The following is a 15,521-nucleotide window of genomic DNA, read 5'->3' as shown; positions in this document are numbered from 1 at the left end:
CTCCCTTCCTTCCTTCCTTTTTTTCTTCCTTCCTTCCTTCCCTCCTTCCTTATTTCCTTATTTTCTTTCTTTTTTATCACACTGGCTAGGATCACCAGTATAACATTGGACATTGGTACCAATAGATGCCATCCTTGTCTTGTTCCACATCTCAAAGTTAAAGTTTAAAACATTTCACCATTAAGCTGGTGTTTACTGTAGGCTTTTTGCAGATAACCATTTTTGAAATAAGGAAATTCTCTTATATTCTTCATTGTTAAAAAAAATTTTTGGTATTTGAATCATGTTGAAGTTTATCAAACACTTTAGTTACATATATTGATGTAACCATATGTTTCTCTTTTTCTGTTAATGTAACAAATTGTTTTGAGTACATTTTTCAACGGCAAATGATTTTGAATTTCAATTTTACATTCTTAAAATAAATCACAATAAATTAAATAATATTTAATCATTTTATATATGGCAAATATGCTTTCATGATACATTTTAGATGTTTCTATTAAAATATAATTCATGTATCATAAAAGTTACCTTTTTAAATTATACTACTTAGTGGTATTTAGTACATTCACAAAGTTGTGTGTTACGGTCTGAACGTTTGAGTCCACCCCAAATCCATATGTTGAAATCCTTACCCCTAAGGTGATGACATTAGGAAGTGAGACCTTTCAAAGATGATTAGGTCGTGAGAGCAGAGCCGTCACAAATGGGATTAGCATCCTAATAAAAGAGGCCCAGAAGAACTCCTTTTGCCCTCCCGCCATGGGAGGAGATGCTAAATCTGCCAGTGTTGGTCTTGAACTCCCCCGCCTCCAAAACTACGAGAAATAAATTTCTACAGTGTACAAACTAACCAGTTTATAGTGTTTTGTTATAGCAGCCCAAATAGACTAAGACATTGGGCAACCGACACTGCTAATTAATTCCAGAACACTTTCATCATCCCATTCCTAACATATTTGAGAGATTAGACTATAATTTTCTTTCTTGTAATGTCCTTAATAAGATTTTGATATCAAACTTATGACAGTCTTATAAAGTCAGCTGGTAGTGTTTCATATATTTGTTTCCTAGTAAGGGTTTATATAAGATTGGTATTATTTCTTCTTTAAAAATAATTCACCAGAAAAGCCATATGGCCTGGAGTTTACTTTGTTGGGAGGTCTTTTTTTTTCCCCCCAATAATTTTCCTGTACCATGTAGACTTTTCGCTGAAGTATAACATATATATATAGTAAAGTGCACACATCTTAATTATGCAGTTCAATGGATTTTTACAAAGTAAACGCATCCATGTGAAAGGCACTCAGATTAAGATATAGAACACTATCGGCACCCCAGAAGCCTTCCCAATGGCCTTTCCCAGTTATCTTCCCAAAATAACCAGTATTCTGATTTATAACACTAATAGTTTTGCCGCTTCCTAAATTTTATATTAAAGGAATCGAAAAATAGGTACTCTTTTGTGTCTAGCTTCATCTCAATGTTATATTTGGAAGAGTCATTTTTGTTTTTGCATGAAGGATTGTTGGGTCTTCTTTATTATTATGTTGTATGTCATTGATGATCCTGAGTACCTTTTCGTATGTTTGCGAAGTGCCTATTCCAAACTTTTGCCTATTATTTACTAGTTTGTCTACTGTTTTGTTGTTTTGTAGAAGTTCTTAAATATTCTCATGTTTTCTAATAAATGTAACACAAATATTATCTTTCAGGCTATGGCTTTTCTTTTTTCCTTCTTAATGTCTTTTGGTTATGAAAGTTCTACATTTTAATAATATTCAATTTTTGAGTCTTTTTTCTTTTTTTTTCCCAGTTACTGCTTTTTCTATTCTACTTGAGCAGTTGGGCCAAGTGAGGTGGCTCATGTCTATAATTACAGCATTTTGGGAGGCCAAGGCAGGGGGATTGCTTGAAGCCAGGAGTTCAAGACCAGCCTGGGCAGCAAATTGAGACCCTGTCTCTACAAATAAATAAATAAATAAATAAAATTAGCTAGACTCAGTGGCACATGCCTATAGTCCCGGCTACTTGGGAGGCTGAGGTGGGAGGACCCCTTGAGCACAGGAGTTCAAGGCTTCAGTGAGTTATGGTGGTGCCACTGCACTGCAGCCCAGGTGACAAAGCCCTGTTTCTTATGGATAGGCAATTGATCTAATATCATTTATTAAAAAGACTATTCCTTGCATACTACAATGCGATACCACCATGACCATAAGTCAGGTGACCTTATATGTGGCTCTCATTCCAGAGAGGTTAGGTTTCATTGGTTTATTTGCCATACATTAGTTTATCTGCCATACTATAATGGCAAATAAACTATAGTCCTGCATTAAAATTTTAATTACTATCACATTACATTAAGATTTGATATCTGGTGGCATATATCTTCTAACTATGTTCATCTTCGAGATTTACTTGGTGATTCTTGGCCCTTTGCATTACCATATAAAATTTAGAATCAACTTGTCAATTTCCACATAAAGAATCCTACTTGAATTTGTATTAAGTTTCTGTTGACTCAGTAGATCAATTTGTGGACAAGTAACAAATTTACAGTTTTGAAGTTCAAATTTATGAATATGATATATCCTCCCATTTTGAAGTCTTCTTTAATTTCTTTTAATAATACTTGTTAATTTACATTATAGAAGTCATGTACATATTTCATTATCTTTATTTTTACATCTTATTTTTAAAATTTCATTCTCTAATTATTTACTTCTTAGATACGCACCTGTTTCATCTCAGCTCCAGCAATTTTGTTAAATTTACTTATAAATTGAATAGTTTACCTGTAGATTCTTTTGAATTTGCTGTGTAATTATGTCATCTATGAACTGACAAAGTTTTTACATTTTTTCCTTTCTTATGTCTTTTGTTTATTTCTCTTGCTTTATTGCATTTGCTAGAACCTCCAGTACAATACTGAATAGAAGAGATGATACAAGGCTACAAGGCTTTTAATAGTCATCATAAATCATGATGTATGCTGTAGTTTTTGCATGATATCCTTTATTAGATTAAGGAAACTCCCCTTTATTTCTAATTACTAAAAGATTTATAAATGTTAGTTCTAATTGATCACTATGCATGTATTGAGATTATCATGTTTCTTTTTCACTCTGTTAATGTAACATATTACATTGATTGATGTTTAAAAGACAAACACTGAATTCCTAGAATAAACCTATGTTGTTTGTGATGTGTTATAAATGATTACCCTATGTATGGGGAGTATGCGTGTGTGTGTGCAGGATTGCTCGTATTTTTATTGTAATATTGTAACATTTATTTAATATTTAAAATCAGTCAAGGTAAACCTCACTTTGATCATTGTATCATCCTTTGGAAATATTACTGGATTCAGTTTCATAATATTTTGTTTAGAATATTTGCATTTATGTTCTCAAGAGATCTTGGATTATAATTTGCTTTTATTTTAATATCCTTATCAGGTTTGGGCATCAAGATTATGTTGGCCTCACAAAATGTGTTAAAAATTATTTATTTTTTCTAGTCTCTGGAATAATTTGTGTAACATTAACATTATTTTTCCTTATATGTTTGGAGGAATTCAGTAGCGAAACAATCTGGACCTGAGGGTTTGTTGTTGCTGTTGTTGTCAGGATTTAATTTCTTTAATAGCTATAAAACTATTTATTGTTTTATATCTTATTGAATTCATTGGGGTAAGTTGTATTTTTCAAGGAATTTACTCATTTTATTTAGATTTCCTAAGTTATCAGCATAATACTGTTTATTATATCCTCATATTAGCCTTCGGATGCCTGTAAGTTCTGTAATGATACCCTTACGCTCATTAATTTCTGATATTGGTAATATCTTTTGCTTCTTCTCCCTTGATTAGCTTTACTTGGTCTTTATCAATTTTACTAAGCTTTTCAGAAAAACAACTTTTAACTTTCTTGTTTTTTCTTTAGTGTATGACTATTTTCTCTTTTATTGATTTCTGCTTTAAGCTTTGGGTACTCCTCCATTCCTAAATTCTTGACACTAATTAATTTGTTTCCAGTCTTTATTTTTCTAATATGTACATTTAACCTATAAATTTTTCTCTAAAACTGTTTTATTTATTTCCCACAATCTTTATATTTTTATTATCATTGTACATAAAAGCTTTCTAATTTCCCTTTTAATATCTCCTCTGACCCATAGGCTATTTAGAAGGGCATTGCTTAATTTCTAAATATTTAAAGGTCTTCTAGTTACCATTCTTTCATTAATTTAATCATTTGAGACCTCTTGAGATGTGTTTTATAGCCCAGAATATGGACGATTTTGGTAAAATGTTATGTATGCACTTGAAACGAATGTAAGTTATTTTGCTTCACTTTCTAGAAATGTCATTTAGGAAAATGTGGTTTAGAACAATCTTTTTGCCCTCCACTTGTTCTCTCAGTTACCAAGAGGCATGTGTAAAATATCTGTATTAGTTTCCCAGGGCTGCTGTAACAAATTACCACAAACTTGGTGGCTTCAAAGAAGAGAAATTTATTCTCTTAAAGTTTGGAGGCCAGAAATCCAGTTAAGATGTCAATAGGATTGGTTCCATCTGCAAGCTGGTTTGTGCCTCTCTCCAGACTTCCTTCCAGTGGCTGCTGGCGGTCTTCGATGTTCTTTGGCTCATAGATGCATCATTTCCTTCTCAGCCTCCATCTTCTCGTCACCTTCTCCACTGTGTGTTTCCTTTGCTCTTCTGTCTCATATGAAGACACTGGACATGGATTTAGAGGCCACCCTGGCAATCCAGGATGGTCACAGCTCAAGATCATTAACTTGATTGTATCTACAAAGACTCTCCAAATTGGGTAACATTCACTGGTTTCAGAGATTAGGACACAGATATTTTTTAAGGAGGACAGTGGTTATTCAACCCATTACAATCCCAAACTATGACTATGAATTTGCCTGTCTTTCCTCTTTGTTCTAGCAATCTTTACTTTATGTATTTTAAACATGTTATTAAATGCATGAAATTTTTGGTTTATTCTTTCTGCTGAATTGGCTATTTTATCATAATGAAATGTCTCTCTTTACCTCTCATAATACTTCTTGCCTTAAAATCTACTTTGTACATTAACACAGCTATATAAACTTTTTTTCTTGTTTTTGTATTATGTGTGTTTTAAATCTTTTACTTTCAGCCCTTCTTTGTCTTATATTTAAAACTTCTCTCTTATAAACATCACATAGTAAGGTTTTGTTGTTTTATTCAATCTTTCTTAGTTGTTCATTGGTGTGTTTGGAACATTTAAATTTAATAATAAAAATTTAAAATAAATAAATAAATTTAATCTAGTAACTGATAAGTCTAACTCTTGATTATTTGTTTTCTATTTGTTTCATGTGTTTGTTCCTTTATTCCTCATTTCTCACATTTTTTAATTTATCCAGTATTTTTATTATTCTATTTTCCCCAGTAGCTTTTAAGTTATTCTTAAATGACTACTCTAGAGATAGACATCCTTGATTTACTATAGTCTACTAAAATTGTGCTTTTACCACTCTCCAAACAATGCAAGTATCCAAACAATTAATATTTAATTCCATTTGTCTTCCCCCTCTTTTTGTATTGTTGTCATACATTTTGCAAAAAGAAAAGCTTCAGTTGAATTAAATTTAAAAGAGTTTAATTGAGCAATGAATGATTAGCAAATCAGGCAGCCTCCTGAGCCAGAGTAGGCCAGAAACTCCAGTCCAGCTGCATGGTAGAAGAGGATTTATGAACAGAAAAAGGAAAGTGATGTACAGAAAACAGAAGTGAGATACTGCGACAGCTGGATTGGTTATAGCTCAGCGTTTGCCTTATTTGGAGACAGTTCAAACAGTTGGCCACATTTGATTGGCCAAAACTTGGTGATTGGCATAAGAGTAGTCTACGGTCTGTTTACATCTTCACTTATTATAGTTCTCAGTGTACAGAGAAACCTTGAGGCTGAGCTTAAACTATGTAAGGCTTTAGGCTACACTTGATTTAACAATTTACATATATTCTATATTTCAAAGACACTATATTTCAAAATAAATAAAAACAGTATTTATTTATATTTATTTACACTGTAGTGAATTCTTAGAATTTTCATGTTACCTCAGCATCCATTTAGAATATGTTTAGCTTTCTCATGCCAGAAGCAGAGCTTAGTCACCCTTATTGCCCTTTCTAGTTCTGTACCTCCTCCCAGTTTTCAACGTGGTCGAGCCAGATATCTGCCTTATAAAACTGCCTTCTGGTGACCACCTCTCTATGGGACAGCTAGATAAAACCTACTTGACTCACATCCCTGACCTCTGTGCCCTGCATGGACTTCGCAGATATGCTGCCATGACCACCTCTCAGTCGCAGCATGCCTTCCTGGAACATGTGCCTGCTTTCTTTAAACTCACCAGTTAGAACTCCCCATGGGAGATACCTGCTGGGTCATACCCTGGTCCCCAATAAAGGCATTGGCCGATGGGTCCCCTTCTCTCTCTCTCTCTCCATTCCTCACACTGGCCAATCTTTGTGTGATCTTCAGGCGTGCCGTGCACCCCCAGCCCATAATAAAATATTTACTTGCATCTTGTGTTTCTTCTAATCATTGAAGAGGTTCTCTCTATCACAAAGATCCTAAATGAAAACATACCCACATATGAACTCTTTCTGGTGTGTTTCCTTCTTATTGCAATTCTATCAATTCTATATGAAACTATTTTCCTTCAGCCTGAAAAAGTCTCTGGCATTTTTGTATTGTAGATCTTCTGAAAACAAATTCTTTACACATTTTTCTAATTGTGGTTCCTTTGAAGGTTATTGTCCATGTTTCCTGGCTTCTTTTAAAATGGATTACACTTTAAAATAGATTTTTTACAATATTACTGTGCTGTGTCTAGGTAAGAATTTCTTTGTATTGCTTGGGTTTGCATAGTTGGTTTTTTTGTTTGTTTGTTTGTTTTTTGACAGAATTTCGCTCTTATCACCTGGGTTGGAGTGCAGTGGTGTGATATCTCGGCTCACTGCAACCTCAGCCTCCTGGGTTCAAGTTATCAACCCACCTCAGCCTCCCAAGTAGCTGCGATTACAGGCCTGTGCCTCCATGCCTGGCTAATTTTTATACTTTTAGCAGAGATGGAGTTTCACCATTTTGACCAGGTTGGTCTCGAACTCCTGACAGGAGGTGATGTGCCCACCTCGGCCTCCCAAACTGCTAGGATTACAGGCGTGAACCACCACGCCAGGCCTGTATAGCCTTTTGGATCTGTAATTTAATGATGTCTTGCATCAGTCTTGGAAAATTCCCAGTTATTACTTCTTCAAATGTTGTTTATGCTCTGTTATCTCTCTCTTCTCATTGAGGGGCTTCAGTTAAACATGTTAGGCTTTATTCTTCTATGTAGTTAGTCTGTATTTTTTAATCTTTTTATTTATTGGTGCTTTGTTCTGAGTATTTTCTTCTGTTCTAGCTTTCAGTTCATTGATTTTCCTTCAGATTCTAACCTGCTATTAATCTCACACAAATTCTTAATTTCAGCAATCATATTTTACTTTAAGAATTCTAGAGTGTTTTTATTTTCCAAATCTGCCCTCTTTCTTTTTTTTTTTTTTTTTTTTTTTTTTTCTCACTTTGTTGCCCAGGCTGGATTGTAGTGGCACGATCTCGGCTCGCTGAAGCCCCAACCTTCACAGGCTCAAGCAATTCTCCCACCTCAGCCACTTGAATAGCTGAGAATGCAGGTGTGCACCACCACACCTGCACACCCGGCTTTTTTTTTTTTGAGATGGGGTTTCGCCAAGTTGCCCAGGCTGGCCTCGAACTCCTGAGCTCAAGCGATCCACTTGATGCACTCTCCTCAGCCTCCCAAAGTGTTAGGATTACAGGCGTGAACCACCACACCCCACCCTGTTCTTTTTAATAGTTTCTAGTTCTTGCAAGTTTCAATTATATCCTTCAACAGATCTGTAGTTCTAATGGGTCAGTTTCTGTCATCAGTAATTGTGTGTGTTATTTTATCTCTTCAAGTATCCGGTTATCTTTGTGCATCAGGAATTATATTTGAAAATGTGTCTATAGAAATAATTTCAAGGCCTTAGATAACCCATCTTCTTCCAGATAGAATTTTTGTCTTGTTTCTGCAGGCATTTGGGGACATTAGCAATCTAGGACCACTCTAATTCAGTCTAGGAACTGTGATTTTCTGGGGCCAGCCACAGTACCAGTACTTGAAGTACTAGTTCCAGTCTCTGAGACAGCAGATATTTTTTCAGTTAACCCTGATTACCACGGCCTAGTTCTTGTGGCCTCAGAACACATCAGAAGGTATTACCAGGCTTTCCATTAGGGGCAGGCCCTGGACTTCCATCGTTGTCCCTTAACTTCATGAGACAATCAAAAGTCTGTTCAGGCTCTCAGTTACCCAGTCCTGATACAGCTACCCATTCCCAAACAATAAGCAGCCCAGTTGCCAAGCCCAAATACCCAGCTCTCAACTGGATTTTCATCTTCTCCTAGATCATGGCCCAGGAATGCTTTACTAGTTTGTTAGCTTTCTGCTGCCTTCACAGATAAATATTTTTGATTTTTCAGTATTTCTAGCCTTTCTTGAGGGTGGATGGTTGGAGCAATATTTTATTTGAATTGTTGAGATTACTCTTACTAGAAGCAGAGCCTGAGAAATTTTTATTTTTAATTTTAATTAATTCATTCATGTCCAAATTTATCTGATTAAATACACTCATTTTTAATTCCAAGTTTTTTGGGATTTGGGTTGAAGTAATTTTGTTCTAGTTTATAGCAATACAGTATACTATGTACTATTGCTACATTTTTAAATGTATTTAGGGGTTTTGGTGGACTAATATATGATCACTTTTACACAGATATCATCTTATGATATCAAACTTAGATTTGATGAAATGAGTTGGTAAGCTTCATATCTTTTATATATTGTGAAACCTTGAAATTACATTTGAAAGTATCTTTATGAATGAATTTTGGCAATTTGTATTTCCATTTATATTATTTAGATTTTCAAAATATTTAACCCCCAGTAATCTACAGTTTTATAAATAGTTTCATATATATATAAGTATGTTTAAATTCTTTTTCCTACTGTGTATATTTGTGTTTTCTCTCATCCCTTATAATTTATCTTTCAGCAAATGTTTTTGTATTTTATTTTTCTAAAAAAGCTAACCTCAGTTAATAACAAAAATGGAAATTAAGAAAGCAAATGGGAAAGAACAGGAGAAAACTGTATAAACTCTATAACACCATGATCGAAGAGCTATTTAAAATGAAAAGAATGTGGATCGAGTGAATACACGCATGCAAATACTATAGCAAATCATATAAGTAAGAAAGGCAGGACACTGAAGTTACAACTTTATAAAAATGTAACCTTCGTGTTAGCAAAGATTAAAAGTAAATAATGAACGTAAAAATAGCTAAAGTTTAGTGACTCAAGAGATGCTTGTCATTCATTATTTAAACTGACTGTTATTGAACTTTCTCTTCCTTTCCCCAGAAATTTCTTGTGGGCTACCACCCACCATAGACAATGGAGATTTCTTTAGTGCTAACAAAGAGTATTTTCACTATGGATCTGTGGTGACCTACCACTGCAATCTTGGAAGTGGAGGGAGAAAGGTGTTTGAGCTCGTGGGTGAGCCCTCCATATACTGCACCAGCAATGAAGATCAAGTGGGCATCTGGAGCGGCCCAGCTCCTCAGTGCATTATACCTAACAAATGCACGCCTCCAAATGTGGAAAATGGAATGTTGGTGTCTGTCAACAGAAGCTTATTTTCCTTAAACGAAGTTGTGGAGTTTAGGTGTCAGCCTGGCTTTGTCATGAAAGGACCCCGCCGTGTGCAATGCCAGGCCCTGAACAAATGGGAGCCAGAGTTACCAAGCTGCTCCAGGGGTGAGTCTGACTGAGGCCTAGAAGGGCCCTGCAAATGACACGCATTGCTGTTGGATCAGGAGATTAGTATTTGTTCAGGGGGAGGGATGTGTACTGAGTAGAGTCGGGACCAAATTTTCTAGACAGTGAACACGAAATTCAGAAGGTGTGTGTACATATACATGTGCTGAAATTGAGAAGCAAAGCTCAACCTGGGCAAGGAATATGATGTTTCTTTGGGGTTCTTATAAACAGATCTGTCAAATACTTTTGAGTATAATAATTGTTGATACAAAATGAGTGATTCCTCTGGCCAGGCACTATGATACAGGCTACATGTGAATTGTAATCCTTAAAACAAAGTTATTCGGTAGTTACCAGTTGTTCTATGTTTGTCTGTTTTGTTTTGCCTGAGATACTGTCTTGATCTGTCACTCAGGTTGGGCTGCAGTGGTGTGATCATGGCTTACTTCAACCTCTGCCTCCCTGGGTCAAGCAATTCTCCTGCCTGAGTCTCCCAAGTAGCTAGGACTATCGCTGCATGCCACCACGCCTGGTTAAGATTTTTATGTTTTTTTGTACAGATAGAGTCTCACTATTTTACCCAGGCTGGTCTCAAACTCCTCAGCTCAAGCAACCTACCCACCTTGGCCTCCCAAAGTGCTGGGATTATAGGCATGAGCCACCACGCCAGGCCTTGATGTTCTGCAGAGAATATGTGCCTTAGAGAGATCAGATAACTTTCTAAGATACTAACTTGCAGACAAAACTGGAATGCAAGCCCGCCTCACTCCAAGTCTTGGCTTTGCTAATCAGCATCCAGTCATGCAATCAAAACTTACTCTAGATACTTTCAAGGAGTGAGGGATTTCACGCAGGTTGTATTTGTCTGTTCTCACATTCCTATAAAGAACTACTTGAGACTGGGTAATTTATAAAGAAAAGAGTTTTAATTGACTCAGAGTTCTGTAGGCTGTACGGGAGGCATGGCTAGGGACACCTCAGGAAAGTTACAATCATGGTGGAAGGCAAAGAGGAAGCACGCATATCTTCATATGGTTGGCAGGAGAGAGAGAGAGCAAGGTAGAGGTGCTACACACTTTTAAACAAGCAGATCTCGAAAGAACTCTATCACAAGACAACACTAGGGTGATGGTGCTAAACCATTAGAAACCACCTCCATGATCCAGTCACCTCCCGCCAGGCTCCTATTCCAACAATGGGAATTACAGTTTGACATGAGATTTCGGTGGGAACACAGAGCCAAACCATATCACAGCTAATAGTTCACAAAGATGTTAGAAGGGCAGGAAAAGCAATAAGACGAAGGCAGAGTTACCAGAGATCAGGGAGCTGCTGTGGCTCCCAGTCTAAAGCACAGGAGCCTGTACTGATGCTGAAATGGCCAGCCCCTCCCACTGAGCAGCCAGCTCCCTGAAAGCTGCTAATACTGCAGGAGCCACCACTGCTGCCAGAATGCAGCTGATATTGTTGGAGCCAAAGTCATTGGCATCACTAGAATTGAAGCTGTAGCTGCTCACTAAAGTCATCTATACTGCCACTGTCTGCGCCACCTCTAGAAGTAGAACAGATTCTGCCATTATCCTGCCTTTTAATTTGGTATATATGCCTCCAACTGTCAGAACCTAACCAGAGCTGAGCTATCAAGGAAGACAAATGATTGTAGTTTTAAGGCTTCCATTGCTAGCAGTCGAAAGACAGTGCAGAAGTGTGAGGTTGGGGGCCAACAGAAATTTAATCAGGACAGCACCTCAATATTATATCACCAGGCATTGATTAGACAAGAGAAACACTGGGTGATGAGTCCTGAAAATGGACATTACAGCATCAGAGTATTTACATACTCCTTAAAGAAGTCATTTTTCTAGTCCAATCCTCCATCTGATGCTTGAGAAAGCTGAAGTCCAGAAAAGGGAACTGGTCTGCTCAAAGCCAAACTGAAATTATTTTTTCCATTTTATAACAGTTTTATGTAATTTAGTTGAGACCCAAATGTGTTCTGACTTCCCGAGATCAGATCAACATATTAAGAGAGAGCCAGAGCTGCCATTACAATATGTTGCGTGAAATATACACTCTCATTATGGTGACAGAAGGTCTTTTAGATTTTGTTAGACAGTTGCCCACCTTCTCACCGGAGTGAAATGAATGACTAGGCAGCACCTTGCTTCATAGCATGAAGAAGAGAGGAGACCCATAGTTCGTTACTGCCCTATGTCAGGTGGCCGCTGAGAGAAGCCTTGACAGGAAATGAGAGTAGATGTATGGACGCTGTTTGTTGCACCAGTGTGATAGGTGACGGAGGGACCTATTAGACAAGACATGGGCAGGGGCACTCCTTTATTGCCTAAAATGCAAGACTAAATTGGTGATGCGTTTCTAGAAAGGAAGTATGAAGATATAAAAAGCCATCATTCCTCCCAATTTTGTACTGGGTGAACAGTAATTGGAAGCATTCTACAAGGAACAGTCCATTGTGAAATCTTAGTTGCATGCTTTAGATGAAAAGCAATGAATTGAGGATACCTCTGTTTTACTCACAGTTCTGCAATGTGTCAGTTCTATGACTGATGGCAAGACATCTTCCTTGCCCTGTGTATTTAGTTTGTTATCAATATAATAAAGCTGTTATCTTACCTTTATTATTATATATAGATTTGTGATTATTATTCCCTTGGCCAGTTTAACAGTGAGAAAATTAGCAATACTTTGTTTCTCTCTCCCCAGTATGTCAGCCACCTCCAGATGTCCTGCATGGTGAGCGTACCCAAAGGGACAAGGACATCTTTCGGCCTGGGCAGGAAGTGTTCTACATCTGTGAGCCCGGCTATGACCTCAGAGGGGCTGCATCTCTGCGCTGTACATCCCAGGGAGACTGGAGCCCTGCAGCCCCCAGATGTGAAGGTGCCTAGACTCTTGTCTGGCTTGATATTTTTAGCTTGCGTCTTTATTCTCCACATGCCAATATTTTCTGTTCATTTTTCTTTTACTCCAGTGAAATCCTGTGATGACTCCCTGGGCCAACTTCCTAATGGTCGTGTGCTATTTCCACGTAGTCTCCAGCTTGGAGCAAAAGTGGATTTTGTTTGTGATGAAGGGTGAGTGTGAGCTTGCCTGACCTGCTGGACATTGAAAATGGGGCTGGGAATTAGTTTAAAAAGGAGAGATTTGGTTTGGCTTAAAAGAAAGACACACACACACACACACACATTCAGAGAGAGAGATGAACTTTTGAAAGTATACATAGGAAGAAAGGAAAGAAATGCACAGAACTAATAACATGAGATATGAAGAGGAAACTGGAACATATATTAACTGGCAAGTTCAAAGGCAAGTATAACTACTGGTTATGAATATATGGGTAACACATTAAGTAAAAAATATCAGCCAGGCATGGTGGCTCATGCCTGTAATCCCAGCACCTTTGGGAGGTTGATCTGAGGCGAGCAGATCACCTGAAGACAGGAGTTGGAGACGAGCCTGGCCAACATGGTGAACCCCGTCTCTACTAAAAACACAAAAGTTAACTGGGCGTGGTGGCATGTGCCTGTAATCCCAGCTACTGAGGCACGAGAATCACTTGAAACTGGAAGGCAGAGTTTGCAATGAGCCGCGATGGCACCGTTGCAATCCAGCGTGGACAACAAGAGTGAAACTCCGTCTCAAGAAAAATAAATCATGTTTTACAAGCAAAAAGAATATGAGTAATTTAGAGAGTCCAAGAAAAAAAACTGCAAGTAACAAAAAGCTTATTCTTAATAACTGGGATCATTTAAGAATCATTTCAGTAAATTCTTTAAACCATCTATAGTGAAATTTGTAATAGGAATGAAAATGTAAAAGTCAGCATTTTAAAAAAATTCAGTCATATATCATCTGGCTATTCATGGGCTCTGGGCTCTGAGCTGGGGTCCTGATGGCTGCTGCTATTTCTGGCAAGGTCATTACCTTGTTTATGTCCATCTAGTGCTCTTCACAGATGCACAGGGTGCACATCTCTACACGGGAGCTGATCAGCATGGGCAACAAAGCACCTGATCCCAAAATGTTCCACAGAATCTTGGCAGCCTCCAAATGCCAGCACCCAGTAAGAGTTAGAAGGGCATCAGGGCCCAACAGAAACTGAGAATTTTCGACGATTGCGTACAGAAATCCAGTCCTCTCTTCTTTCTTTTTTCCCCTAGAATATTCACGCTTACTCTTCAGCAGCCCAAACTGCCCTTGTGAGCCTTCTTCACGTCATCACAGATGTGGAGATGAAAGGACAATCTCTGTTCTCTCACCAGCTATTTCCCACTTTTCCAAACTGGGAGCTGTTTTACAAACTGGGAGCTGTTTTACTTGCTGTTCCAGCATCAGAGTTAGGAAGGCATTGCATTAGAAGACTGGGTTTCTAATAATGACAATGAGTGATTTTTCAGGTTATCATGGAGTAATCAGTGAAACTCCAAGCCTGGGTTCTGGGTCAAGGAGATGGCGCCCATGTCACGACCATCTTTTTCAATTCAAGCAGGACTGTCATGTGACCAAACTAGTGCATTTTGCCATTCTATATTGCTCCCTTCTGGAGACTGTGAGCTTCCAGAATAACGTAGCCTGTGCAACTCTGCCACCTGCTGGCCTCAGGTCCTCAAAATCCTGAGATTTGGGGCTGGGCCTTAGATTGTGAACCAAGAGTCCTCTTGGCTGAAGCAGCTCACTACTCACTCCTATTTTCTCCTTTAGATTTCAATTAAAAGGCAGCTCTGCTAGTTACTGTGTCTTGGCTGGAATGGAAAGCCTTTGGAATAGCAGTGTTCCAGTGTGTGAACGTGAGTAATAGGAGTAACATTTCAGGCCAATCTCTCCCCTTCATCTGTTCAGTATTTGACCCATGACCTCCCCTAATGTGGTTCTTCAATTTTCTAGTCCGAATTATTGATTTGAAAATTGCTTATTTTAATAATATTTGGTTGTGAATCAATGTGTACATCACCTGTCTTTGGAATCATCTGATCTGTCTCTGTCCTTCTGTATTCTGTGTTCTACCGCAATAAAGCCTATGGTAGTGTGCTTCTAGGAGTTTCAGGAGAGATCAGATAATGTGAAGCTTTAACAATTTACTTTGTTTCTCTCTTTCTTTCTTTTTTCTCTTCCTTTCTTCCTCCCTTCTTTCTTTTTCATTTTGTTCTTCCATCAGGTGCAATCAGTCTACAATTTTGTATGTATTTGATAATACACAAATATTAAACATGCCTTTATTTAATTATATTTATTGATCACGTACTTTGTGCCTGATGTTCATCTAGCCACTGGAGTTTTATCAATGAACAAGACGAACGAATTCCCCGTCCCCATGTTGTTTCTCCTCAGGTGGGGAGAGGGACAAGAAAAAAAATAAATTCAATGCTATGAAGATAATAGAGCAAAGCACTGAGGAATGAGGGAAAAGTGGGATGCAACATTAGACAGGGCGAGCAGTTGGAGACTCCTTAATTTCTCAAAACATGTACCTAAGTCATTTATGCTGAGAGATTCATAAATAATAAGTTGATTTTTGAAAAAAAGAACCCCATATGTTCAATAATCGGTAGACTACTGATTTCTCCTAGTCT

At 37.6% G+C, this 15,521-nt stretch overlaps 1 protein-coding gene across 1 annotated transcript in view; it reads left to right on the top strand.

Moving 5' to 3' along the window:
* LOC105529848 (complement receptor type 1-like) overlaps positions 1-15,521 on the top strand; it is a gene marked incomplete at its 3' end in the record, with an annotated part of 49,063 nt that overhangs the window by 22,110 nt on the left and 11,432 nt on the right. The window contains 6 exon segments of the mRNA XM_011967095.1: positions 4,657-4,708; positions 5,764-5,767; positions 9,529-9,927; positions 12,655-12,831; positions 12,923-13,025; positions 14,653-14,738. Of these exon segments, the coding sequence (XP_011822485.1) occupies positions 4,657-4,708; positions 5,764-5,767; positions 9,529-9,927; positions 12,655-12,831; positions 12,923-13,025; positions 14,653-14,738 (821 nt within the window).

This window comes from Mandrillus leucophaeus, unplaced genomic scaffold, assembly GCF_000951045.1.
Source record: "Mandrillus leucophaeus isolate KB7577 unplaced genomic scaffold, Mleu.le_1.0 Scaffold1194, whole genome shotgun sequence".
In the NCBI taxonomy this organism is placed as follows: domain Eukaryota; kingdom Metazoa; phylum Chordata; class Mammalia; order Primates; family Cercopithecidae; genus Mandrillus; species Mandrillus leucophaeus.
Note: the sequence above shows the minus strand (reverse complement) of the source record. Positions and strands in the feature narration are given on the sequence as shown.